Here is a 26,931-nt window from a genome sequence, read left to right on the forward strand (position 1 = left end):
TCCTCCACATTTTTCGATGTGATATCGGACTGTGGATCGAACTCTGTCGGATATTCAAACCCGGCGTAGTTAGGTGATTTCTGTTTCTCAGTACCTCCGATGCCACTTTTGAAACGGAGGACGTTCTCTAGGTTTGATCAAGGTGCTTTCCCCCTCCTTGCTGACTCCCATGTTTCAGTTCAAGACCAGTGGCAAATCTACCATCAGTGCATCACAGACTGACAGGCGCCTTTGACATACATCACGATTCTTGAAACCCAATTTAAGATTGATGAGATTGTAACGGTGTGTTTCTTATCCAACTCCGAGCGAGAGCTACTAGGGAAGGTTGAGGGAAGGAGGAAGGAGACTTTTCATCCATTGTTTGCTGAGCTTTGGTATTCCGCGTTGCTGAGCAGGGCACGTGTTATTTCAAGCATTCCCGCGCCCTCTTGCGAGAAGTTCTGGCCACCTTGGACAAGTTCTACCTAGAGTTGCTCTGGACAGGTGATATGTTTAGCACTGAGCAAGGTCACAGGATCTATCAGATGAGCCTCCGAATCGGACTATTAATCCTTTCTTTACCAATAGCAGCTCTATCTCTCCTCAGGACCTCGTTACTCAATTTCTACCACGAGCTCGTACAATGGCGAACCAACCTACTATACTAGTTATTGGAGGGGGTTTGGCAGGACTTTCTGCATCACACACAGCATTGGACCATGGAGCTCGAGTGGTTCTATTGGACAAAAAGCCAAAGTATGTACCGGTCTGGGATTGTAAAGTAGTCATCTTGGTGCTGAAGAGCACACCAGTTTAGGTGGAAACTCTGTCAAGGCAAGTTCGGGAATCAACGGTGCAAACACGGAAGCACAGAAGAAACACGGCATATCGGATTCTGTTCAACTCTTGTATGTTCACTTCGACCCGTTGTTTTTTTTAGCCCTCCAGGAGCTCAGTTGATATGTATTCTTTCAGCTATAATGACACAGAGACATCAGCAGGGACCCTTTCCCGCCCCAATCTGATACAAGCGTTGACCGCTAATTCTGCCGGAGCACTCACTTGGCTTACTACGCAGTTCAAGATAGATCTATCTCTGGTTTCCCGTCTTGGTGGACATTCCGTTCCCCGCACACATCGTGGCACGGGTGGAGCACCAGGTTGGGCAATGACTTCGGCTCTCATCAAGAAACTCCAGGAAGTCGAGTCATCTCAATTCAATCGAGTACGGGTTAGACAGGGTGCGAAGGTGATCAGATTGCTAGAGGATGGATCTGGAAAGATAGTGGGCGCGGAATATGAAAATGAAGAGGGCAGGTATGAAGAAAGAGCCGACGCTGTAATTATCGCTACAGGGTAGGTTTCTACTTATCTCCCGATACTCCCGACAACTATGGGCAATCATGTCAACTGTTCTACCACAGGGGCTATGCTGCGGATTTCTCTGATCATGGTTATCTCTCGAAATATCGACCCGACCTCTTCGCATTTCCTACCGCAAGTGGAGATCATGCCACCGGAGATGGGCTACTTCTGGCCACTTCTTTGCAGAAACCGGCTGCTCTGCTTGATATAGAAAAAATACAAGTCCACCCTACAGGTTCTTTCTTTTTCTGTTCAATGAGCTAATGGTTTTGAACTTTCCGCTGATTGATTGATACTCTAGGGTTTGTAGATCCTAAGTCGCCGATGGCCAAGACGAAATTTCTTGCCGCAGAAGCCCTTCGTGGTGCTGGCGCTATTCTGATTAATGGGAGTGGCGAACGATTTGTAAATGAATTAGAGCGACGGGATGTCGTGTCCGGCAAAATGCACGAAGTAATCAAAGCAGGGGAAGCTCCGATTAGGTTGATCTTGAACGAAGAGTCGTCTGCTGCCCTCAAAACTCACTGTGAGCGGATGAACTTTCATATTTGCTTCATTCAAGGCGTCCCTCACATGTGCCGTCTCTCTGAGTTCAGGTGACTTTTATCTTGCAAAGGGACTAATGAAAAGATATGACTCCGGAGAAGAATTTGCCATTGAAGCGAAACTGCCTTTGGAAAACCTCCGTAACACGTTTGGTTCGCACACTATGTATGGAGAAGGAAAGGCGACCGACCCGCTCGGAAAAAGTAATAGAGCTTCCGCATCTCGAGATACCAGACATCATCCTAATTTGCTATCTTCACTCAGCGTATTTTGATAACTCCTGGTATTCCGTCGAGAAACCTGTTTTGGTCGCGGAGATTACCCCCGTTCTCCACTACGTGAGTCGGTCATTTCCAGACTTCATGATGACACTCAGCGAAGCATGAACAGACTATGGGGGGGATATCAGTCGACTCGTCTGCGCGTGTTCTCGACTCCCAGGGGGTCCCAATTTCTGGTTTGTATGCTGCTGGAGAGGTTATTGGTGGAGTACACGTTCGAAACAGATTAGGGGGGTCTTCACTTCTTGAGGCGGTGGTGTTTGGACGCATCGCAGGCGAGACTGCCGCCTCACTCTGATGCTGTAGGGAAGTCACGCCCTTGATTTAATCACCGTCCTTGAATCACCACCAGGTCTTTGCTTGGTCCTTAGCACTCGCAACCACAAGTGATGGCCTTCCAATCATATGCCACAGTCATCTCCGCCTCCATTATCGCTGACACAAACCCTTCGACGCCACAGTCATATGCTGAGGGATGTTCTATCTTACCCGCTGCAGTTAGTTTTGTTCTCGGACTAGATCTTATTCCATGATTCCCGTTTTGCTGATCTAGCTCCATCTATGCGTCGTGACACACCTTAGAACTTTGAACACAGTCCTGCATGACTGTGTTAATTTGTAGCCAGGCACCTACACTTGTATCTGTGTCACTATGTCTGTGGCGTGGAACAGATGCGTTCTGTGCTCTCCTTGCTAAGGATCAGTTGACTCCATAGTCACGGATCCAGCCATGTCGTACTGGATTGCACGCTCCTTCATTAGAGGCTCCCTCGCTCCACCGGTGTAACAATCAGCCCGAAAATCCACAAGTGTGATCGCGTTGGAGGTTGATCCTTCTCATGCTGAAAAATGATATCAAGTCATTTAACGTTTTGACATTGAGTCAGGCTGACGGTATGTGAACAATCTCGATTTCAGGGCCAAGAAAGAAATCTATCTGTACCAGACAGTACTAAGTCTGTCATTAGGTACGCTGGTGCCCACCGGGAGTATTTACCTCAAATTCTCATAGGTTTGCCGTAGGCGCGCCAATACTTTCCACGGTATGTACATAGGTGATCTTTGTCAAGAATTCGGACTTACACGTGTTGCTAATATTCTCTCGCTTTCACAGTTTCACATCTTCTGGTTCCATAGATCCAGGCAGTCCACGAGAATCTGAGCCAAATGATGGCTCGGTCAGATCGTCGCGACGAAGAAACACTGCCAGATTCGAGTGCTCCGATCTTGACATATGTATGTCACAGTGAAGGAGAAAATGCGGGTTCTACAACTTATCTTTTTCGACATCTATATTGCACCCTTGATTGTGACCCTGGCAATTAGCCGTATATTTTCTCCTGAACGGCGCGATCCGAGATGTTTTGAGGGTCTTGGTACTCACATTACTAACACCTGATCGCCAGTCGATTTCTCTACGAACCCTGCACTCGATAGCTCTAGCCTTTTCAAACACTTAGCACTGCTTTTGAGGGCAAACAACTCCCCCGGGTCGGACTACACGTCCGTCGAACCACTTCACGGCCGAGCATGGATTCAACGTCTTGAGTACCAGACTCTTCATCTTTTGTCCAGCCACAGCTGGAGATTAAACCTGCTTACCTCCGTGTCTATGGGTCAAGATATTACAAGTTGTCCGCTTATCCTCGACGCCCGGGGCTCGACTTTGCCAAACTCTAATTGGTACCGCTAGGGTCATCAGGAACCTAATTGACACGTTTTCCGTTATCCCTTGAGAAATGGACGAACGGGCGATCCACTCTTGCCTTACATCCTTCAATTTTAGGTTATGGTCACGCGCTGTGACAGACTAGGGTGGTGCTGGGAGCCGTCGCGACATTTGGTCGGAGATCTTTCATTCGTTCGCAAGGGCACTGACATGAGCCAATGTTTAGAGTTTAATGATTGAAAACGCGATATCATGAGAAAACCGGAAACATGGCGGCGTGCTGGATGATGATTCTGAAATTACAGTCGTGGCAAAAATCTTAGAAACGCTGTATCTGAACATGCTTGTTCCGTTCTGTGATATTGGAGCGAGATTCAAGAAGCATTTGCGCGGGATCTGGTTCGAATGTTCAGAATCTGGGCATGAACATTGCATGATACACAAGCATACTGATTGCCTCAGCTGCTCACAGTGTGAATGGGGCGGATCCTGTTTGGATTGATGGAACTTGAGGCTTGAAGCGTGCACGTCAAAACTCCGAATTCAAACACATGATGACTGTGGTTGTAATGTTTAAAATTGCTCTGGATTATGCCAAATAAGTGAGATGAGGATAGAGATGAGTGGGTATAACGGTCGTAAAATGATTCGTAATCTAGTAAACGCAATGATGACAAAAGAAATCTAAACAGGCTACAGTGATGATGTTACAGTAACTTTTTTCCCCGAAAAGAATGAAGGGTTTTGGTACATAGGTTGTTGTTCTTGGTTTGAGTGATTGTGTACTTAATTTAGCAACTGGTCCGCACGTGTCGGCATTAACGTAGATTGGTATGTAGGAGAAATGGCGGGAAGGAAAGATAAGAACAACTTTTTTGTTGGAATGATTTAATCGCACATGTCAGGACGGTCATTCTGAAAGCAGCAATCAGTATGATGCATTGAAGAAAAGATAAATGGAAAGAAACGAACTTTCCGACTGAAAGTGAGCATGTGGCAGGTAATGTAGCCCTTGGCGAAGCCAGCACCAGCGTACGCAAAAAGGTATTGCCATTTCTTCATGAACGTGTCGTAGTTCGTAGGGTCGCTCAACTCGGGGTACTCCTTCGAGATAATCTCGGGAGTCATATTTCTTTCGAGCCTCCTACCCCACTCACGCAAGGTACGTGGATAGTCTGGATCACAACAAACATGTCAATGATTGTTCAAAACGTGAAAGCGAACAGATGCTGACGGGCTGCATGGTTTTCGACGCCTTCCAGAGTGAATCCGCCCTTTGCACCAGTCTCAGCTGCGTTGATAAGAACCGTCGCACTTGGCAGACAGGAATTGGGCCACATGTAGCGGCGCATAAAGTCCTCAGACTGGCAACCAGTGTATCGTCCTTCTGGGAAGGTTGATCCGGTCACAACAGCAGCGGCATTCCGTGATTTGAGGGCAAAGTCAACGAGTTTGAAATATGTGTTATAGTGTTTGCTGCCAACATGCTGGGGAACAAGAGCTCGGTAAATTTACGGAATTCGTTAAGGCGAGCAAAACTCATACCTCTATCATCTCGACACTGACGAAAGCGTCGAAGGTATTCTCCCACTCTTTCGGGATGTCACGATAGTCCATTAAATGGACCCGTATCCGTCCCTCAAGTCCAGCAGCCTTGATACGCTCCTCCGCGAGCTCCTTTTGCTTTATTGACAGGGTCAAAGTATCCACTTCGCAACCAAAGGTACCGGCAGCCTTGGAGGAGAACGAAATCAGTATATCAAAAGCCTTTAAGAGGTATCAATCTTCAGCTGACCTCAATAGCAAGACCGCCCCAACCACTTCCGAACTCTAATATGCGATGACCAGGTTTCACGCGGGCTTTTCGCAGGACATGATGAATTTTCCGTTTCTGGGCAGCCTCGAGATCTCCTGGAGTTGGGCCGATTGTGAGGTCACCTCGGACGCCTCCCTCTGCGTCGTCCCAAAGGGCACACGAATACATCATCTCTCTGCTCAAGAACGCCTAGAACGATATTGTATTTAGCAAAGGGTGATGTATGGTCTACGGCTGACTAGACCGTACCTTGAACAGCTCGTTAGACTGATCGTAACTCGCGATCGCATTCAAACGAGCTTGTGATTTCGTTTGGCCCACGAAACGGTTTGAAAACCCTGTTACGGCCGATGAGATGCGAGCGACGGTGGATGAAAGCGTCTCCTCCATGGCGGCTTGATTATCAAGCCATAACTGCGGGAAACCGAGTGGGGATGAGTGATGGATTACCGGTAAAGGCGATGTAAAACTTACATCCATCGCTCCTTTCAGGCTGCTAATCTCGATATCGCTGAGCATGTAAGCCTCGCTGACTGACGAAGAAAGAAACAGTTAGTATAGTGATTATTCTAAGAGCTACACATGGTTAATCTTACATCCCAGATCGCCAGATCTAGGAAATGAGATCATGTCAGGCTTACTACGCGTAGGTTTTCGGGAAACCCGACTCACAACATCATGCGAAACCAGAAATTGTCATTGTTGACTTTGAGGTAGACGTCATTGCAACCTGGCTTGTAGTTCCCGTAGCACTGAACCCCTTCGGAATCGGATATAGTGAGGTGGCCTATGGCTATTGCGTCGTTGAGGACAGCAAGTATTGAGTTCCGAGCTATCGAACCGGGGTGAGTGCTGAAACGGGTCCAAAACGTAACTCCAAAGACACACCGAACGCAGCTAACCAAGAGCGCGGAGACGGAAGTGCTAATGCAAATAACGAGGAAGTGGAACCCTGAAGGGTCTTGGTAGATGGAGTAGGGAAGTGTGCACAGGAATGAGAGGCAGACATGATTTTGCGGGCCTCGGGGAAACGGAAATGGGGGATAATGATTGAGGAGGTATATTTGGCAGAGATTTTATAGTGAATCGGTGAGCGGACATTGTTGTAAATGAAAGGTGTAGAAGAAGTCTACAATAGTACATCTACATCTAAGCCATGCATGGAAGTCCATAGCGGAAGGTGATAACGTCTTGAGAACAGGTCCTTAGATCAGGTTTGAAGATTACATAAGTTTATATAGATAGGATTCCCGGGGAGGTTCCTTCAGGGTCCTCAGGATTCTCACCCAAATTTGTCTGTCCGCTCCCACTCGGCTACTCGCACTCAATCGCCAGCTGAGCGATTTCCTCCCATGTGCCGTTTCCCTTCGACAGATGCACGATGTTTTTCCCGCGCTCTCTTCTGCTCGCCCTCAGATCTCCCCGATTCCTCGCATGAAGAACGGCAGCCCAAAATCAGAAACATCATGAACTCAAACCACGTTCATTCCGTCATGGCGGACTCGAGTAAGATCCCCCAAGATGCTACAGAGTAGCAAACCTCAGCTGTCGGTCACGCTTACCATCTGCCTGTCTGTCCCATAGTCGCAGGGGTAGACGCTCCGAGGAGGTACATGTAGGGCCTGGGCAACTTGTCTGCCTATGGATGGAGGTGCCAGCTGGAGCGGAAATCAACGCAGTCCAGCTCCTCGAACCGCCTGGACAATCAAGCGATATGATACCCGTATCGGCAAGCTTCCACGAATCATCATTCTCGGGAATGGTCGAATTTCTTATTCGAGGCGCGCCCTATGGACGCTCTTTAATTGGAAATCAGAAAATGCCGGTTAGCATTAGCTGATGCTAACCGAACAGCATATACGTATCTACTCACCATCACAAGTTCGCAAGTTGTCGGTGCGAGAATTCGCGTGGGTATGAAATGCGATCGACGTGGTCGACGTTTGAAATTGAGCTGCCTTCCCAAAATTCAAAATTCTCACTTACGTTCAGCAACTCCCATCCACCAGATCAGAACTGAGGATCCCAAAAGCACCAATAACTCCAGATTCCGCCGGTCGGCCGCACTTGATGGCCATGAGTACTGCATTATAGTGTTGGCTCGACCATCACTTCGATCATCGATGTAAATCCTCCTAGCCGCCGGTGAATCATCGCATTTGGAAATTGATACCCAGGAGGTCCTAGTTGAGCGTCTAAGTCAAAAAGTTGTTGAAATGGGCCCGCAAACCATTGGACAAGAGACTTTTGCTTCGCCTCGGGAAACGTCTTCTGTGGCAGTGGGCACAGACTATCATCCACGTCATTGTTGTGAGTGTGGCTGGCCTGGAGTACTCGATGACGAGTTTATTTGTTCACCTGAGAGGCTCGACATAGCTAGTCGTTGGGAACCAGGTAACTCCGTCAATTTGCGTCAAATCCCAAGACGAATCCCAGGAAACCTTCAGGTTTGCTTGGGCAACTCGAGAGTTCGAGTTGCCGACGCCACAATGTCAACCGAGACGGTCACAACTCAAAATTTACGCCACAAAAGCGAAAGCAGTCATCGAACGCTATCGACTGAAATAAGCGGCGACAATCACTGAGCACGCGAGTATTCACAAACCTTGATTTAATTACAATCTCTATTCAGGCTATGCTCCGCTGGAATTAACCTTGTCAACGCGAGTCTGCCTGAATGAACCCCAAAAAACCGTTGTGGTTCTTGAGCGACATCCGCGTTTTCGTTGAAACACCGATCCGCGAAGTATACCACACAAGGGCCTGAAAGACATACTTCCATTCTTGATCGACCGGCAGAGAAAACCGATATCCCCGCGATGGAGAATCGAGGATGTTCAAGCCGCCGGAAGGACCTGACTTGGAACACGATGTCCCTCAATCAACAAGGACACGTTGGTACGGCCCAAAGCCTCGAACGGCCACGAACAGACGCGGGCAAACAACCTCATTTACTATATGCTCTCGTTTGACTTTGTCCCTCCCTCGGTCGTGATGGTGGGACTTGGCCTAAACCCAAACCCAAACCACTCCATGTAGCTTAACTCAAGATCGAAAAAACACCCGATCCTCAGCTAGATCGGAAGCCTCTTCCATCCATTGATGGAAAAGTAAAACCGATAAGCACTGGTGTGGATCGTTCCTCGAGCTCCCTACGAGAGAATAGGTCGAGCGTTGATCATTGGTCGGAGGTAGTTTTACCCCCAACTGTCGGGTATAGATTCTGCATGTCCTTGTTCTTTGGTGTGAGGTCTATTACCTTGGACCTGCCAATACTAATTTGTCAACTTTAATGACCAGTGAATCTGCCTAAACGAAAAAGCGAGTCATCCTTCATGTTGTCCTGGCGCAAACAGAATACAGAAAATTTACTCTTGGTCGGTGGTATATGCCGAATATTCACCGAGGCGCTAGGTTTCTGCGGGAACATTGACATTAAACCACCACGCAGCTCGACCCTGAGGACTGAGGATTTGAGCATGTATTTGAGCGGAAATCAGAAACAAGAAAAAGGGTTGGCTGTCGAAAGACGGCTGCCGCTGTATTTGTTGTAGGTACCTTTCTTTCCAATGAAGGTAGAGATGAATGTTTTTGTTGAAACATGTATCTGCAGAGCGCAATCTATGCAATCTTAGGATACACTGTACACAAGCTCGGTGAGAAGGTGAAAAAGGAAGACCAAAAATAAAAATGACAACCCCACCTTTGTATGGTCGAGAACAGTTTTCTGACTAGAATCCCTGCACATAAGTGTCACCACGTCAATTCCAACTGCGCCGCAAGGTGCCGCAATTTAGCCTGATATCCGCTGTTTAACTGTTGGGTTTATCTTTTTGTGGGAACACGCCAAAGAGGCGTGGTCTGGCCATCAAGAACGATACGATATACCGTAAACGCAGGCAGAAGGAATACGAGTGTATCTGCGGAGACTTGTGGAACATCTGAATTATAACATGGTTCGCGGGTGATTTGGCAAAACGTGGAAAATAAATATTTGAGGAAGGGGTGGAGCTGGTCCCTATCGCCCAGGTGAATGTTTGACCTGAATGATAATTTTAGCCATGCTCTTGCGTGTTCCAAACTGAGATCCACCGGGTGCGGAAGCGGACGCAACACTGTCAGATCCCGACGCTGAAAGTCTGTCTCCCGCGAGCGATATTGGTTTGGTTGAGGCGGCTGTGCTCCTTGATGGATTGAGAACTATTGCGCAACGAGAATTGACGTACCAGGGTATAATCTCGTCGACAGACATATATGGTTAGGCTGGCAGTGAATGATGTGCGAATTCCAGGAGTTAAGGTAAAAAGCGCGGGGTTAAGAGGACAACGACCAAGAAGTTGCGGTGGGCCAGCGTAGGTTTATGTCAATACTCGAGAAGTATAGCAGATTCCCAGCGTCATAGAGCCAGATAGCCGGTTCCAGTTACGACCTGAGCAGATGTTCTGGAGACGAGTCAAACATCCCAGTCGGCTTGAAGGAGTGCATTCGAATACCTGTACATAAAACGGACGAGGCTGTGTGTAGTGAGGAATAGCTATCACTTAGTCGAGAGACTCAACTATCTTCGTAATCCCATTGAACAGCTACCACAAGCTCTCGTTGTATGGTTGTATATTATGGTGACGCCCGCAAGGATGGTGATACATATCCCAGTTCTGATTCAGGTTGCACGAGGGACTTGACACGCAAAGTTCCCGCCAAGACGCAAATCATCAACGTCATCTGCCGCAAAACATTTGAGTTAAACCATGGAGAATATAGCACAATTTGAATTTCATCTACCCCGAATTTGAACCACATGTTTCGGTCCCTAAAGTAATTCACCACCAGAAAGTCGAGGATGTTCGATGTTCAACAGGATCTGTTGACCCTGAAATACATTTAATGAATGATTGCAACCTTCGAGCCGTCAGTCACTATATTCGGCGTGCTTGATACTCACAGTATACAGTATTGTTGCCTTGTTTCGGACCTCGAGGGCCGATAAAGGTAACCAGTCGCGAAATTGGGAAGTAAACAGCGGACCTAGACTTCATGAAGGTGGCAGAGGAATATCTACATCCCTTTCTATAGCTGGTCCGAGAAGTGGCGTAACATCGGTCGAGCGACTATCTGGTATCTATGTAAGCGAGAAACACTGTCCCTTGTAGCAGTCGAGAAAAAATCGGATCTCTGGCAGAGTTTTCTGGACCCATTGTTGGCTGGCTAGGGTCTGAGACGACGTTTCTAGAACAGGAATCCAATCACCTTCTGCAATCACGAGGTCGACGCTAGAATTGAGTTCAGAATCCAGCCCAATTCTTTTGTGAGCCTGATACCATCCGCGAAATATTTGAGTGTCGTAGACGTGGGTGGCGTTTAGTCTCGGGTGGAAGAACCGTAGAGGTGCTCAAGGAACAAGCGAAAATTTGAGGGGAGTGTGAGCGTCAAGGGCGCGAATATGGATACGAGGCACTCCGTTTGGTATCGCGGGAACCTGCCAAACAAATAAAGATCCAACACTCATTCGATACATAACGAGTTTTACTCACCAACTATCAAGCTTCGCGATGACTCGAGCGATATGGGAAATGGACAAACAAATATGTTAAGGCCCCATTTCTCCTACGCAAATCCTCTTTTCCGGGTTAGCATTTCAGCGGGAACGAGAGAAGCAAGGGCATCTAGTCGCTTTGGAGAGATACAGGTAAATGGCTCGAAACGTGAAGAGGTGAGATGATGGGATCCCTTGCACACGGGACTTGTAATCGCTTGCCAGTAAGGAAATCCGATGTTCTTAAGTGCTTTCGCTTCAAAAAAGGGTGTCACCGACGATTACACCGCGTGAAGCTCTGGGTAGGCGGAGTAGTTCCCTCGTGTGAGCATGAAGTTCACTATAATCCGAGAAATGGAGTTGACATTAGTTAAACATGCATCGTCAAGGCCGATCACAGTGGAGGCGCGGGACTCGGTCGAGAGTTTGTAGTCGTGGATGAGGTAGAGGAGTAGTATAATCTCCCCGCTACATCGTCAACAACCCAATTGAGTCCTTCGACAAGATTGGCTCCGGTGACCGCACTACATGACCATATTGCCCAGTTGTGAGATTTGATAGAGTCAAGATTGAGCGCCTGATGGTTCGTTTTGTGATCTTGAACAAAGAAAAGTCTCATCGAACTAACCTCGCGTATCTCACGATCTGACATAGAACCTTGCAAATCCTGTTTGTTTGCGAATATAAGGAGAGAAGCACCGGACAACCGCTGAGGACAACTAATGAGATGAGTGTTCGAGATTTTAATGCATTGGTGAAACATACATCTTCGAGCAGAAGACTGTGTAGCTCTTCTTTGCAATCTCTCATTCGCATAAGATCGCCAGAGTCTACAACCCATACAAGAGCATCGGTTTGCTCAAAGTAGTTTCGCCAATATGGACGTAAGGTCCGTTGACCGCCAACGTCCCCTGCAAAAGAAATTCTGATGAGATTATTCGGGATCTAGAGACCTCGGAGTTCCTTACAGATGTTTAATGTATACCTAGAATGGAACACGAGCTTTACTAGTGGAGCCGCAGAACCATGACACGGGTTGACTGCTCACTTTCCATGGATAAAAGTCTTGATATTAAAGCCTAGAGTGGGACTAACGCTCGAGATGTCTTCTCCGTTGAGTTTCTTCAAGATGGTCGTCTTCCCAGCGTTATCTAAACCTCTGATTCCTTGTGAATGAAGAAGAGAAAAAGAAACTAGCCACCGACAGAAAAAGGATTCGCATCTCCTTCTCTTTCATTCGGTTCTTTCTGATGATTGTAAGTAAACCCATAATAATGCTGGTAAGGATTGAAGACGTAGAAAGCGCTCGGACCGGACCCGAATGTCATCTTCGCTGACCTAATCGTACATCAACTCACCAAAAGTCATCGTCGGTCACCGCAGGCTGCTCGAGTAGCTTGTATTCACTTTAGACCTCTACCTCTTAAAGACCCAGAGATGCCGCCAAAAAACAAGGGGAAAAAAGGAAAGAAAGCAGACGACGACGACTACTGGTCAGCATTTCAAAGCTAGTGATAATTTGGGCGCCGATTAACATCTACATGGACTAGGGCTAATGCTGGAGAATCCGTCACCGACAATAATCTAGCCACCGCCGCAGGTGATGCATCAGCCGATGACTTTGGATTCGGGGAAAAACCAGGCGGCGGATTTGCAGCCCTTGTGACGGACGGAGGGGGAGCACACGAGGAGGAAGAGGATTTCGGTGGACTTATGGTACGTTAATTTACTCGTTCATGGAGATAGTCTTGAACCGATCAACGCAATAGTCCGCAATCAAAGCCTCCTCGAAGAGCAAGAAGGACAAGAAGAAGGCAAAGAAGGAAAACATTCCAATCGATGTCGATGAGGAACCTCATGACGAAGCAGAACCTTCTGCGTCCAAAAAACCCGTCGAAATGACAGCGGAAGATCTTGCTGAGGAGGAGTGGGGACCGGTGAAAGAGAAGGGCAAGAAGGGCAAGAAGGGCAAAGACAAGAGAGGCAAGGCGGGAGACCCTGCTCAAGAGGAGGTGCAGGAGCCAACACTGCCATCCAAAGCAGGTATGTACCAACGTTGTATCTCATCCGCTATTTTAGTTCATGGTCGGCCAATAGATGACACTGAATCTTCATCCAAAAAGCCCGGCGAAATGACTGCTGATGACTTAGTCGATGCAGAGTGGGGACGATCGGCGAAAGAGAAAGGGAAGAAAGGAAAGAAGGGAAAAGAGAAGGAGGAGAAAGCTGAAGAGCTTGGCGATGATGGCGAAGAGCACGAAGCGCCGCCTGCTAAAGCTGGTATGGAATGGGCTCTAGCAGTTCTCGTCAGATTCACTTATTCTGATCTACATAGATGTTGCAGCTAAAGAAGTCCCAGCTCCTGCTGAGGAAAACAATGACGAGCTTGGAGAAGACACCGGTGAGGTCAAAATATTATCGAAGAAAGAGAAGGAGAGGTTGAAGAAGGAGAGGGAAAAGGTATCCTTAAACCTCAAGCCTTGTACGGAATGATATCTTAATCTGCATGACAGGCGAAGAAGAAATTACAGGCTGCGGCGAAGAAAGCTACTGGGGTGGATGCAGTAAAACCATCGACACCCGAGCCGGTGGAAGACGATGAAGAAAAGGACGAAGATGGTGGTAAAGCTGACTCCAAGAAGAAAAAGAAAAAGAAAGCGAAAAAGGATGAAGACTCGACTCCTGCTCCTGCGGCATCAACAAAAAAGAAGGCCGGTATAAGTGCCCTGAAGGCAATGATGGAGGAGAAAAAGCGTCTCGAGGAGGAGGCGAGGAGAGCTGAAGAGGAGGAGCGGAAACGGCTTGAGGAAGAAGAGAGGAAGGCTGCGGAGGAAGAGAAACGGAAAGAAGAAGAAAAACAACGGCGTAAAGAGAAGGAGAAGGTAGGCTTTTTGTTCATGATATGACTTCCCCGATTTACCTATTTGTGCAATAGGCTAAGCGGGAGTTGGCGAAGAAAGAGGGTCGACTTCTAACCAAAAAACAGAAGGAGGAAAGAGCGATGGCTGAAATGAGAAAGCAGGCACTGTTGGCGTCTGGTGTTCAAATCGAGGGCTTACAACAGGGCAGCGGGGCATCTACATCCAAGAAAGTCGTTTATGGCAATCGGAAAAAGAAACCACTTGGCAATAAGGATTCGTCCCCTGCTCCCGAATCTCGCCCGAGGTCTCCTGAACCTGCTGCGCCTGGTGTTGAAGATAAGCCTCAGGAATCCGAACCTTCTGTTGCAGAACTTGTCAAAGATGAATGGGATGCTACTAGTGAGGAAGAAACGCCGCAGACTCAAGAGAGTGTCAAGGATTCGTGGGATGCGTCAAGTGACGAAGAAAAGGAAACAAAACCCGGACCTGCGCCCCCGACTAAGGTTAAAACCTCAGAGCCTAATGGGAAAGCTAACGGTGAGTCACCTTAAGACGGAATGATTTCCTCTAACTACAGCACTAAACGCTACCTCTACAAAAGCTTCAGAGGCGAAATCACCGAAGGCTGCAGCCAAGCCCACTCCTCCGAAGGCTACTCTTGACGACGAATCTTCTGACTCAGAAGAGGAGTATTCAGTTGAGGACGAAGATTCGTCAGAGGAAGAATCGAGCGACGAAGAACTTACGCAAGCCCAGAAAATGGCCGCTCAACGTAAAGCTGAAGCCGCAGAGAGACGGGCAAAAGCCCACGAAGCAGCTCTCGCTGCGCGTAGCAAAGACGACCTCCGAAGTCCGATCTGTTGTATCCTAGGACACGTTGATACAGGAAAGACGAGTCTCCTTGATAAGGTAAGGTATTCTTACTTGTCTACAATGTCCGTCATCCACTATCATGGAATATATCTCGAACAGATCCGTCAAACCAACGTACAAGAGGGAGAGGCTGGTGGTATCACACAGCAGATTGGCGCTACCTATTTCCCTGTTGACGCTATCAAGACCAAAACCCTTGTTCTCAACAAGGTAGAGCCATCCGCTCACATGTGTTTTGAGGTATGCTCATGCACACCCTTTATCAGGACGGCAAACAAGAATACAAGGTTCCCGGTTTGCTAGTTATCGATACTCCTGGGCACGAGTCATTCACCAATTTGCGTTCGCGTGGAAGTTCCCTCTGCAATATCGCTATTCTGGTCGTGGATATTATGGTGCATGATGAGAGTTTTTTGTTGCTGACTTGATGACTTAACTTTCCAACAGCATGGTTTGGAAGCTCAAACACTTGAGTCGCTCCGCTTGTTGCGAGATAGGAAAACACCTTTTATTGTCGCGTTGAACAAGGTGCGCAGTCTTTTTTGAGGGTTTTACGAGGTTGACCTTCGACAAAGGTTGACCGTCTGTATGGATGGCAAGCTACCCCGGACGGTGCCTTCCAAGAGTCTTTGGCCAAGCAGGCTCGCCCGGTTCAACGAGAGTTTGAGGACCGCGTAAAGAAGACGATCCTCGCATTTGCAGAGGAGGGTCTCAACGCGGTCCTTTACTACGACAACAAGAATTTCGCGCGGAATGTGTCACTGGTGCCCACGTCTGCCTTTACGGGAGAGGGTGTACCTGACATGATCATGTTGGTCGTCAACCTCACGCAACAGCGGATGAGCGACCGTCTGATGTACCTTGCAGAGTTGGAATGCACGGTATTGGAAGTCAAAGTCATCGAGGGCCTAGGAACGACGATTGATGTTGTTCTCTCGAATGGAATCCTCCGGGAGGGAGACAAAATTGTCGTGTGTGGTCTGAATGGTCCAATCGTTACTCAAGTTCGTGCGCTGCTCACGCCTCAACCACTTCGTGAATTACGGATCAAGGTCAGTGGATCGCCACCTGTATGTTTTTATCCGTGGACTCAGAACTTCCCAGTCTGCATACGTCCATCACAAAGAAGTCAAGGCGGCCTTGGGTGTAAAAATTGTTGCCCCAGATCTTGAAAAGGCTATTGCCGGTTCTCGACTTCTTGTTTGCGGACCTGACGACGACGAAGATAATCTTCGAGATGAAATCATGTCTGACCTTACGTCCTTACTTAACAGTATCGATAAGTCGGGCCGTGGGGTCTGTGTGCAGGCCTCGACGCTTGGATCTCTTGAGGCCTTACTGGACTTCTTGAAAGTCAGTAAGATTCCTGTGTCTGGGATCAATATCGGACCCGTCCACAAGAAAGACGTCATGCGTGCCGGTACGATGCTGGAGAAAGCGAGAGAACTTGCTTGCATTCTCTGTTTTGACGTCACTGTCGATAAGGATGCTGAACGTATGGCGGAAGAAATGGGGATCAGGTTGTTCAGAGGTGATCTATTTTCGATTCCCCCCGCACGACAATCTACTCACAGGATCCTACAGCGGACATTATCTACCATTTGTTCGACAAATTTACTGCTTATAACAAGGAAATCACGGAAGCCAAACGGAGAGATGCAGCACCGCAGGCTGTGTGGCCTTGCCGACTAAAGATCATCGCCGCCTTCTGCAAACGAGACCCCATCATTCTTGGGGTCGATATTCTAGATGGTACACTAAGGGTTGGAACACCTCTTTCCGTTGTCAAGATTGATCCAACAACTCAGAAAAAGGAAATTATCGACCTTGGCAAAGTGTAGGTATCTCCCAGCTTGGCCGAAGTGAGGTGAAAGCTAACCGGAGCTATTCAGCACCTCTTTGGAAATCAATCACAAAACTCATGACGTGGGTGTCTTTTTGACGGGAAACTGTATCGTTGACCTTACCTGATCCTCGTTTCAGGTCGTCAAGAAGTCACAGGCGGGCGGTGGTGTCGCAGTGAAGATTGAACATGCCGTTTATCAGTCGGCAAAGATGTTTGGACGACACTTTGACGACAAAGACGAGATTATCAGCCATATAACACGGCAAAGTATTGATGTGCTCAAGGTATTTTTCTTTTTCTTATCCATTTAAGGATATAGAGTTGAATGACGTCTCAACTAGGTGTCCTTCCGAGCTGATGTTACCAATGAGGAGTGGGCATTGATCAAAGCTCTTAAACCTGTAAGCTATCATTTTTCTGGGTTGTCATACGTTGACCCACTCTTTCTTTTACCAGCGGTTTGGAATTCAGTGATACCTTATGTACTGTGTATTTGCAACGCAAGTAGATAGGGGTGTCGGGTGAGGTATTGAATTGTGATAGTAGTGATAAGAATTTGACATGACGCAGAAGGCCGCGAAATCACGTGGTTTGGCGATCTTCTCGTTAGGGTTGCGTCAGTTTGGTCCACCGGTGGTAAGTTCCGGCGGGGGTCCGGGCGGGTAACTATGGTCACATGATCTCAAATATTGCCAAAATTTTCTTTGTGCTGCGCGCAGATTCTCCTCTACTACAATACTACTTAGTACTGAGTGCCTAGAAAGCAAGGCCAAAGTCTTGGTTTTCATTTACTAGTTCCAGCCTTTTCTTCCGAAGCTCCTCTGCGGTCACAGTCACATCCCTGAATATCCGGAACTTGTCCGGAGCGGTCCTTCGAAGTTCGGAGCACAGATGGCGGTGCCTGCCCACCCGCCATTTCCCTGTGAATGCATTGGTAACTTACTTGGGGGTCTGGAGGTAAGTTATGAGTAACTTACTGGTAACTTACCTTGTAAGTTACTGACGCAGCCCTAGTATTCATGCAGGCAACGTCCAGGTCAGTCTAAGTAGGACCCATGAAAATGGGTGGGAGGGTCGGTTCCGAATCCACCTACCGGCGACCATTTTAGGAAGGAGAGTCGGTTCTCCCACCACTCAGAGTCCACCTATCGGCGATGATGACATCATCAAGGCCCGTTCTATAATCCACCTACACAGCCCTTGTCCGGAAAAGGTCGATTCCAGTCCACCTACGGCCACCTCAGCTTCAACCTTCTTCAACGTTTCAACCATTGTAAGATCTCTGGTGCACAGCGTCTTATCCTCATTGTCTCTTCTCTTATCCCACTTTCAGGCCTATATTGGGAAATGGCGGCTCAGGAAAGAGAGACCATTTGGTAGCGAGAATGAGAGACAATGTAGAGATTTTTGTATATCCGTTCGTCGTGAATCTAGTTTTTTTTCTCTCTTTCCTTGCCGTTCATTGTCTCAAACCCACTATGAGTGAAGAAAACCTCAGCTCTTGGATTGGTCAACAAAGAAGATACAAGGATGTTCCAGCTGTCGTTGTCCGAGAGCTTAAACATCGCTTGAAGCTATCTCCCGCCTCCGAAAACCTACTACCACCTGACAACCTTTCTATCATGAACCTACTCATGTACCCCATTCCCTCGATCTCCGGCTCTCTTGTGTTCTTTTCTCCTTCATCATGGTTCTTCGATGATAAACCGACACACGAGATTTCTGTCACACTAGGTTACCCCCTTCCGTCCAAAAAATTACTCAACAGCTTGCTGGATTGCGTAGGACAAGCTATGCTTGATGGGAGGCAGTCTATTTGCATTGGTTCAAACCCTCCGGCTCGAGCGATTCATGTGCCGTTCGAGGTGCTTACTCTCTGGGGTCGGATGATTGAGGCTGCTCTTGCACAGGCGAAATGGAAGAAAGCAATGATGTGGCTAGATGAGGTTGGGGGGAAAAGGAATGCGAAGGATAGTGTGCTGAAGGCGAAGGCACTCGTAGCGAAAGCTCAGTGGAGGGGTCGAATACAAGGACTTGGGTCAGATCTCACCTTCACAGAGATGGCCGATTTCCTCTCTCGTGAATGGTTAACAGGTAGCCACGTTGACGCGATGCTTCGCTTTGCTTCGAATCGACTCTCAAAAGATTCGAAGCTTTCAGCATCCCATATAATCACCGTATCGTCGCTTTCCCAGGCACTCTCCGAGTCTCCAGATCTCAAGGCCGACCGACAAACATATCTTCGAAAGGTGCCCAAGGTTGTTCGCTCCCATGGTGAACAGTTGGAACAATCTCCGACTCATACACTTTGGATGGTCTCGCATACCCCTGGACATTGGACGACAACAATGATATCTCATAATAACCGTGAGATAAAGTGGGGAGACTCACTCAATCGACCTATGCCAAGGAATCTCGGACAAAGTATCAAGTCATGGCTTAATCAACATTTGCCGACTACGCAATATCGTCTCAGCCGCGAGCCACTTATCTGTGCTACTCAAAATGACAGCTATTCTTGTGGAATTATTGCCGTGAATACCATAAAACATCATGTTTTCGGTGACCAACTGTGGACTGCTAACGACCGCGAAACTCTCCGTGTTTGTGAGTTCAACACAATCATGGAATATTCACTGGAGTATGAACTACAGGTACGTATGTGTTTGCACCTACAATAATCCATTCACTGACTATTGAATAGCCACTATCCGAACTCGTTTCAGTTGACGTGGATGACGAATTTGAGATCCTCGAAGATAGGCTGCCGCGGGAACAAGTCCAAAATGATAGACCTGAAAGCGGAACGAACAATGCGAATAAGGTGGGTATCTACGAACTCTTACCAATACTACTGACTGAGCTCTTTTCTCTGTAGTCTGATGCTCACTTAGGTCCTCCAAATGTCGGCCGACTTGCGGATTATCGTGAGCCATGCCTGGATGGGGAAATGAATAATCCTGCTTCAGTTATGTCACCGTCTAACTTAGTTCGGTTAACAAGTCATTCTCCCCACTCAAAACGCAAACATTCCCCGTCTCCCGTTTTGGAAGTTGGCCACAAACGACCTCGTAAAATCCTTGCTGAATCAAATTCAACATCTAAGGTCTTCAATGGTAAAGGTCGTTCGGCAATCGCAAAAGCCGCCTTAAATGCCGCTGTTCGGGATGGAACATTCAAGCCAAATATCAAGAAGTGGTCAAATTTTGTTGAAAAGATCAAGCTGCTTGACGCGAATGCTGAGTTTGACCTCAAGAACAAGCCCCGGCATGTTCGCCACTCTCTTTGCGGGAAATGGATTGTGTTGTCCACCGTGTACGATGTCTCGTACTTCAAGGGACATCTTCCTAGATGTAAAAGAGATGCCACACTTTCCAACACCCCGACACTTGACACTGGAATGGGTATGATTCAGATCGTGTCCCGTACCCAAGCCGAAACCAAGGATCCGAAACTCCCTTGTACTGGTTTGACAAAGAAGGACGATCCCCGTATCGAGAACTACCTCAAACGTACGGCCGTCATTTCTGCAGGTGCAGATAAGAGTATCCACAACATCGCCGCAGAACTTTATCCTGGAACCCCCTTCAACAAACTCACCCAAAAACGGAAGGATAATGTACGCTTGAAGCAAGAACAGCTTCACCAATGGGCTCTCTTCCACAAGCGGGGTTTGGTTCGGGCAATTGGGGCTAAATCTTGTACTGGGTTGATGGAAAGATTTGATGGGAAGGATGTACCCTGCCATGCATGCCGCGCCCTTCTTTCGCACCATCCGTTTCAAGCCGCAATCAACAAACCGATTCCTGAAGATAGGTATAGAAACTTTACGCCACATTTATATCAATCAGCCGCACTTGGAGAGTTATATGCAAAGCATGCCGGGTTGAGTGAGCTCTTTGAAAATGTATGTTGATCACCGGAAATGTTGTCCTCGAGTTCCTTTTCTGATCTTCTGTATAGAACGCGCCACGCCATGACTTTCACCTTAGGCAGGAGTTTGACAGGTGCCGTAAACACCTCTTAGGGGGGGTTTTAGTCGTGTGGGAAATGGACCTAAGAGGCCCCGCTTCCGAAGTGTAACGGACGACTTCTTACGCCTTCGTTCGCTTCCTCCATCCGCGTCCCCTGCTCCCTCCTCGCTCCCTTCCTGGAATCCCGTCCCCCAATGCTTTTTTCTCCCATATGCCTCTCATCTGCATTCTAACGTATCTCGCCATGACTTCAAGGTTACTCATTCGACGCCGTTTGCATCTCACATCGCTCCGTCCAACACAGGTGCACGGCAGGTGGAATGGTTCTCGGTGCGACAACGGTGCGCTTTTTTTTGCTTGCTCACCTACCGCCACTAAAACTCTCCATAATTTCTGTAGGTTTTCTCCAGTATTTAGTCACATTGCAATACATGCTCAGCAAACCTGCCTACTGCTACCGGAAACAATGTGTACAGGATTTTAAATGGGTGCGTCACGGTACTCTTCCTGTTCTTGTAAATCTTCCCAGCCCACAACCTCTCTTTGTAGCCTCTCACCTCTGTTATACTCGGCTTCGACCTCACGCCAGCTCCGTCAATGCATGTGACTAGCAGGGCAAATGAGCGGTTCCTGGCGTAAACAACCACCTCGGTACGTTTGTTCCATTTTCTGATTTCAACTGCTACTGCCTGATTTTTCTCAGTATTCAGTCATCTTTACAACATGGTCCAGCAAGCTCGCACAGTTCCTAATGCTGCCGCCAGAACCAATGTGCATTAGGACCTGGGCTTTATAGGCAGTACGTACCCATCACATTTCTGCAGTACATGCTTATCACCTTTGTCCTAAGTAGCTCTTTCCGGTCCACTTCAAAATGTTCCAGCCCTCTCGAGTTGTCCCCTGGCAGGCAGTGTACTAGCAAGGGTCGCTTCTCTACACGGCCGACATCACCGCCATTCGCAGTACTTGATTTGTTCCACTGCTCGGTCTTCACCCAGCTTGGCGTCGGCGTCGTTTGCGTCTGGATTTCTGAAGTTATGACGGTCATGTGAATCGGTAATGTAATATTACTAGTAGCCTTTGTACAAGACCTTTGTAGCGAAACAAGTAGATAATATATATATACTATTACACATAATCTGGCAAGTAGTACATCACTCCACTGGTGTCCTCGTTCATCATAGATACTCAAATATGATTCAATATCAACAAGAATGTGTCTGAAGAATTTTGACTCTCTGTAGGTTCACCCTATGTAGGTCAGGGTAGTCGGGTTGTTAACCATACATGAGACGCACCTTGACCGACTACGAAATTTTCACACCAATTCATTTTTTAGCTGAAGATAATCAACTCTTGACAGGCTTATTTAGACCTTAAGCCAAAGTCAAGTCTCAAATATCTAAGCGGGAGAGTGTATAGAACATCCACAATATACAGTTCATGTTCCCGAAATCTCCTAAAACTACCGGCTATCAAGTAGCCGGTGTCCGGGCCTCCAAACAATTGCAGTTTTTGACGTACACTGAAGGCATCTTGTTAAAAAATGAGAGAGTTTGGATAGCTTGATTAGTTTCACTATTCTATTGATACAAGCATTTCCGTATGTTGACTACTTCTTCAAGTAATTCTGTTTTGCCTGAACAAGGACAAACACGACCAAGATGTACATATCTTGCACTCATCCTTCGCCGACCACAGGCGACCATCTGCACTCATACTGACCAGGTGCGTTTTCTTTCCTGGGCACTTGGAGCAATTACTAACCAGTAGATGGGGAGACGGCAGATTGTACTCACATCGGATGGCCTCATTTCCATGCGTTGAATTCGTAGTCGACCCTTCTCCATTGGAACTTTGCGCCGGCGCCAATAACCCATCCCTAATTGACGATTGTCAGGCTGGCGGATTTGGCATATATGCACATACGGGCCTTGCGTGCCACATTTGGGATTTGGAATGTTGTGCCGTGTGTTGAGTGCCATGTATCAGGTGACTGTCAATGACGGACAGAAATTGTTAATGAGGTGAGCCATAACAATCGCGGGAAAGGCATAAAAATACACGGCGTACCGCAATATCCAACGGGACCTGTACTAACCCGTCACATTGTATGAGCATACCATAGTACCTCGTAACCTGAATAGTATCAGATCCTAGACCTCGCGTTTTGATTTTTAGTATTTGCCGGCTGATAGCATTCATTGGATTATTTTGAGGAGCAAAGCGGAACGAGAATATGTGGGAGGAATGGTGAAGAACAGAGATTGCGGTAGTAGCGCGGAGTCGTATTGGGCTCTGAGTGTCGTGCATGCTGTATAGGGGTAAGTGAGTGATGAGCACACTCTCGGTGGACAAAACAAACCTGTTTAAACCACGGAGAGCGCTACGGTGGACGCTACAATGAAGGAGGATTGGCGGAGCAAGGAGGGAGCGAGGAGGGAGCCGTGGACGAAGTGAAAGAAGACGTTAGTGCACTTCAGAAGCGGGGCCTCTTAGGTCCATTTCCCACACGACTAAAACGGGGCCTAAGAGGTGTTTACGGCACCTGTCAAACTCCTGCCTAAGGTGATGACTTTCTGGTTCAATTCGCCCGATGTGTCAGCGATGGGATGTTTGATGACAAGCCCGTCTTTCTACAGATGTGCCATGTAATGATGGAGCAAGCTGTGCGGTTGTCAAAGGGTAAAGGAATGCAGAACATGAATTATCCACCGGAATATGATGACTGGTGTCATGTACTGGCGTGTATACGACCTGAAGCATATCGAGTATTTAGCTCAGAGTTCGCTGGTCGATCGGAACGAAGCTTTCAAATGAAGCGGTCTGTGGCACCAAATTTTGTCCAGGGAGTTACTGAGCAATGCCGCCAAGTTGTTCAAACGTACCTTGAGACATATTGTTATCCGAAGCATGCCCCCCTCGCTTTTGCAGTGGACGATACAAAGCTCCTGCCAGGATATCGACCGTATTATGATCCACATAAGAAGCAGTGGTTTATTGTGGGCGGAGCTGGAGCCATTTTTGAGGTCAATAATGTTGATGCTCTGAATAAACAATTAGCTGCCATCAAGGAAGCGAAAGCAACGAAAGTCCGTTTGTGGGCCCTTCAGATCCTTCTCCCGCACATTCCTCCCTGCATCGTAGCTGTTACACCAATCGGGAACAGTAACTCAGCTACTGAGTTAGCTCAAATGGAGATGCAGATATTGGATCACCTTGTTGGAAACCTCCATCTGACAATCATTTCCCTTGGCTCAGATGGAACGGTTACCGAGCGAGAGGCCAGACGTGAACTTGTTAAGTCTGGATATGCGACTCTCCATCATCACTGTTTCCCCCATCCCGACTCCTCAGATTCGCCTCAAACAATAAAAATACCAATTTACACAATTCATGGCCAGAAGATGGTTCCAAACCAGGATTCAAAACATGCTCGCAAGACTATGCGTAATAATGCTTTCTCTGGAGCTCGTTGTTTAGTACTTGGAGGACATGTTATCTGCTACCAGCATGTCCGAGAGATTGTCCACGACACTCTACGTTCTCCTCTGTATGTCAGAGATGTTGAGAAAATGGATCGTCAAGATGATCGGGCAGCTGCGAGGCTCTTCTCCGCTTCGACGTTGGATTATGTTATTGAACATATGTCTGATTATCTCGGACTGGCGTCCTATGTTTTTGTCTTCGGGGATATGGTGGACGCATATCAGAGCCGTACAATTTCCCATTTTGAGCGCGCAAAGGTCATTCTCCGTGCCCGATTTTTCAAAGATCTGTGGAAGAAATTTCTACAGGAGGCGGGATATCCGGCAAATCGTTATTACTTGTCAAGGGATTGCGATGACATTCTGGATACAGTTATTGAAAGCCTTCTTGGACTTCAAATTATCCACCGTGATCATCTCGAAGAGAACTTTCCCTTGTTGCCATGGATGCATGGAACTGAAATGTGCGAGCATATTTTTGGTTTCATGAGGCAATTGATTCCCGACTTCACTATGTTGGATATCTTGCGCGCCGTTCCCAAACTGGCTGTACGACTTCGAGCGGCTTGTGCTATTCAGAATAAGAGCGCTGATTTCAGGAGGACGGCCGCTGGTTACAGTCATACCTACTTTTCTTCCGATAGCGCAAACCTAAACAGGCTCTCTGACTTCCCTACAGATGAAGAGCTCACTACTGCTGCCAAAACTGCATGGAGTGAAGCTGTGTCGTTATGGGGTATCCTTGGCTACTTTCCCGAAGATGGAACTGCTCCCACTGTCTCAAAGGATCAACTTGCACCTGACGAGGAGGACGAAGATGAATCATCAATGGTGACAGAACGGCGAGAACTTCAGAATGCCTTAGATTCTGCAAGTACTCTTTCTATCTCCGGTACTCCAGCATCTGTTGATGCTATCATAGATGAATGCACATTTGCAGCGGCATCTCTCGAGCTCAACGACTTGGAAAAAATGTATGTTTTTATCTATTTGAATCATCTGTAGTACTTGACTAATCAACTTCACTCCTTCTTAAGTACCTCACTTCCGAATGACGATCCAGAATCTCTTCAACTTCTTCAAACTCATGTCATGGCAGTGTTGAACAGTATTGCTTCATCTGGCACTGAGGCAGCTGTTCAAGTCGAACAACTCCTGGCATCTATTCAAAAACCTGAACAGTCTGGCCATGCAATGACGATGACCACACCACAGACCACGTCATCCATACCACCCGCTGTCCTGGTTGATTCTGTGAAGGCGGATTTGAGTGGCTTGGTACAGACTCGATATACGAATCAGAGTCGGGAATGTGCAGAGAGTGTCCGCATAAGAGGGAGAGAGAGGGACCCAGTGGAAGAGAGGCGGGAAGGTGAAGTCGAGACCAGAAGAGCTACGTCGGAACACAAAAAACTAGCGCGAAAAATTTACGAAATCATACGACTGCACTCTGAACAAGGTACAAGTACCGGTCTTAACCGACGCGAGCGAACCAAGGCTGCATCAGGATCTAACAACAAGTCTGAAAGCACTCCCACTGCCGCTGGGAATACAGCAAATGCCAAGGCAGCTGCGCAGTCTCGGGCTTCGAGAGTAAGTTCAAATATCTTTCTGAATGGCTTGATTTGTCTCTCACAGTGGTATATTCAATCTTCAGATGATCAAACAACGTCGCAAAGAGTACAAATCTGTTCCAAAGTTGGCAGAATCACTGGCAACAGCTCAAGTTGATCTCATCTCGAAGATCAAGCCTGGTATATATGGGATTGTACTGGATGGTGAGGAATTGAGGATTGGTAAAGGTGTGTTCATTGGCATCATATTGATCTACATCAAAGTAAACTCATTTCTTCCATGCTAGTGATAACGATGTACGAGAAAGGTGGTGGTAGCGCCGGAAAACATGCATGGACACCAGAATCTGGCAACATTGGTAGCCTTTCCTACATTGTGCTTCAAGTCTGGCAGCAAGTAAGGCCCAATGCACGTCGCTTTACAGCTAGCTTTGGCTCAACCACACACCTTTCAATCCCCCAATTTTCACATCTCCCGTCTTCCGCATTTCTCCATCGGATCCCAGAGTCTTCCGTGCATCCCGCATCATCCTACCTCGACCTTGAACCAAAATTCTTCGATGACGTTTTTGTGGAGATATACAGAGCAAAGTCGACGGTCGTTCAGGCATTTAGGCGATTACAGCGTCCAACAAAAAAAGGCGAGGACATGGATGATGACCAAGGTCACTTGTGACAAAACCGCCGTAATTGAGGCCGGAGAAGTTAGGAGAACTCCAATGATATATTGAATACAATGTACAGTAGCTACAAATGTTGTTTTTCCTATATTTTCTGTTTTTTTGAGCTTGGTTCCGCAATCCACCTACCAGAGGTCCAATTTCGGAGGTTGGTGACAGTTTCCACCTATAAGTTACCATAAAAGGCAATATTTTCGTCCACCTACAAACCGCGGAAATGGGCCGATTTTGGAACCGACCTTCCCACCCATTTTCATGGGTCCTGTCTAAGTTTATTCATGACATGATCAGTAACTTTGCTCAGGCACGCTTGGATACAATCAATAGAAATAAAATTAACGACTCGGGTTGGACTCGGGTATCATTAGTTAGTACAAGCAGTCGGATGACTCTGATCTTTTATCTTTCTTTTACATAAGCACATATCATTGTGGATAAAAAAA

At 47.4% G+C, this 26,931-nt stretch overlaps 8 protein-coding genes across 9 annotated transcripts; 4 read left to right on the forward strand and 4 right to left on the reverse strand.

Annotated features, from left to right (window-relative positions):
- Positions 1-337: 337 nt before the first annotated feature.
- Positions 338-3,161, forward strand: E1B28_003930 (uncharacterized protein). Its single transcript, XM_043148373.1, has 9 exons — positions 338-738; positions 795-890; positions 958-1,338; positions 1,407-1,582; positions 1,649-1,873; positions 1,944-2,096; positions 2,158-2,231; positions 2,284-2,671; positions 2,757-3,161. Exons 1-8 carry the CDS (start codon positions 626-628, stop codon positions 2,470-2,472), a joined length of 1,407 nt encoding a protein of 468 aa, XP_043012970.1. The 5' UTR covers positions 338-625; the 3' UTR covers positions 2,473-2,671; positions 2,757-3,161.
- Positions 3,162-4,615: 1,454 nt separating this feature from the next.
- Positions 4,616-6,668, reverse strand: E1B28_003931 (uncharacterized protein; the record flags this gene model as incomplete). Its single annotated transcript, XM_043148374.1, has 10 exons — positions 4,616-4,758; positions 4,816-5,018; positions 5,078-5,330; positions 5,389-5,577; positions 5,639-5,848; positions 5,909-6,073; positions 6,134-6,192; positions 6,256-6,272; positions 6,332-6,491; positions 6,548-6,668. 10 exons carry the CDS (start codon positions 6,666-6,668, stop codon positions 4,732-4,734), a joined length of 1,404 nt encoding a protein of 467 aa, XP_043012971.1. The 3' UTR covers positions 4,616-4,731.
- Positions 6,669-10,081: 3,413 nt separating this feature from the next.
- E1B28_003932 (uncharacterized protein) lies at positions 10,082-10,695 on the reverse strand (the record flags this gene model as incomplete). The annotated part of the gene is made up of 6 exons (XM_043148375.1): positions 10,082-10,152; positions 10,219-10,242; positions 10,343-10,381; positions 10,442-10,469; positions 10,516-10,529; positions 10,602-10,695. The coding sequence occupies 6 exons, from the start codon at positions 10,693-10,695 to the stop codon at positions 10,082-10,084; spliced, it is 270 nt and encodes an 89-aa protein (XP_043012972.1).
- Positions 10,696-11,586: 891 nt separating this feature from the next.
- ARL2 (ADP-ribosylation factor-like protein 2) lies at positions 11,587-12,429 on the reverse strand (the record flags this gene model as incomplete). The annotated part of the gene is made up of 6 exons (XM_043148376.1): positions 11,587-11,769; positions 11,821-11,901; positions 11,958-12,103; positions 12,161-12,177; positions 12,241-12,351; positions 12,398-12,429. The coding sequence occupies 6 exons, from the start codon at positions 12,427-12,429 to the stop codon at positions 11,587-11,589; spliced, it is 570 nt and encodes a 189-aa protein (XP_043012973.1).
- A 121-nt stretch (positions 12,430-12,550) lies between these two features.
- Positions 12,551-17,627, forward strand: E1B28_003934 (uncharacterized protein). Its single transcript, XM_043148377.1, has 18 exons — positions 12,551-12,685; positions 12,743-12,908; positions 12,962-13,235; positions 13,290-13,472; positions 13,528-13,652; positions 13,706-14,074; positions 14,128-14,590; positions 14,655-14,962; positions 15,026-15,136; positions 15,193-15,321; positions 15,374-15,454; positions 15,502-15,978; positions 16,031-16,457; positions 16,511-16,763; positions 16,819-16,852; positions 16,910-17,056; positions 17,114-17,173; positions 17,229-17,627. The coding sequence occupies exons 1-18, from the start codon at positions 12,630-12,632 to the stop codon at positions 17,244-17,246; spliced, it is 3,681 nt and encodes a 1,226-aa protein (XP_043012974.1). The 5' UTR covers positions 12,551-12,629; the 3' UTR covers positions 17,247-17,627.
- A 623-nt stretch (positions 17,628-18,250) lies between these two features.
- E1B28_003935 (uncharacterized protein) lies at positions 18,251-20,688 on the forward strand (the record flags this gene model as incomplete). The annotated part of the gene is made up of 3 exons (XM_043148378.1): positions 18,251-19,426; positions 19,477-19,596; positions 19,651-20,688. 3 exons carry the CDS (start codon positions 18,251-18,253, stop codon positions 20,686-20,688), a joined length of 2,334 nt encoding a protein of 777 aa, XP_043012975.1.
- A 1,594-nt stretch (positions 20,689-22,282) lies between these two features.
- E1B28_003936 (uncharacterized protein) lies at positions 22,283-23,394 on the reverse strand. 2 transcript variants are annotated; one of them, XM_043160727.1, is made up of 5 exons: positions 23,112-23,394; positions 22,820-23,060; positions 22,680-22,742; positions 22,546-22,628; positions 22,283-22,495 (listed from the first exon to the last, which is right to left on the reverse strand). In XM_043160727.1, the coding sequence occupies exons 2-4, from the start codon at positions 23,057-23,059 to the stop codon at positions 22,557-22,559; spliced, it is 375 nt and encodes a 124-aa protein (XP_043012976.1). In that variant the 5' UTR covers position 23,060; positions 23,112-23,394; the 3' UTR covers positions 22,283-22,495; positions 22,546-22,556. The 2 variants fall into 2 exon arrangements, with proteins under 2 accessions (XP_043012976.1, XP_043012977.1); XM_043160728.1 differs by having other exon boundaries at positions 22,680-23,060.
- Positions 23,389-26,607, forward strand: E1B28_003937 (uncharacterized protein; the record flags this gene model as incomplete). The annotated part of the gene is made up of 4 exons (XM_043148379.1): positions 23,389-25,208; positions 25,272-25,827; positions 25,892-26,036; positions 26,096-26,607. The coding sequence occupies 4 exons, from the start codon at positions 23,389-23,391 to the stop codon at positions 26,482-26,484; spliced, it is 2,910 nt and encodes a 969-aa protein (XP_043012978.1). The 3' UTR covers positions 26,485-26,607.
- Positions 26,608-26,931: the final 324 nt, after the last annotated feature.

Source organism: Marasmius oreades, chromosome 2, assembly GCF_018924745.1.
Source record: "Marasmius oreades isolate 03SP1 chromosome 2, whole genome shotgun sequence".
Lineage (NCBI taxonomy): Eukaryota > Fungi > Basidiomycota > Agaricomycetes > Agaricales > Marasmiaceae > Marasmius > Marasmius oreades.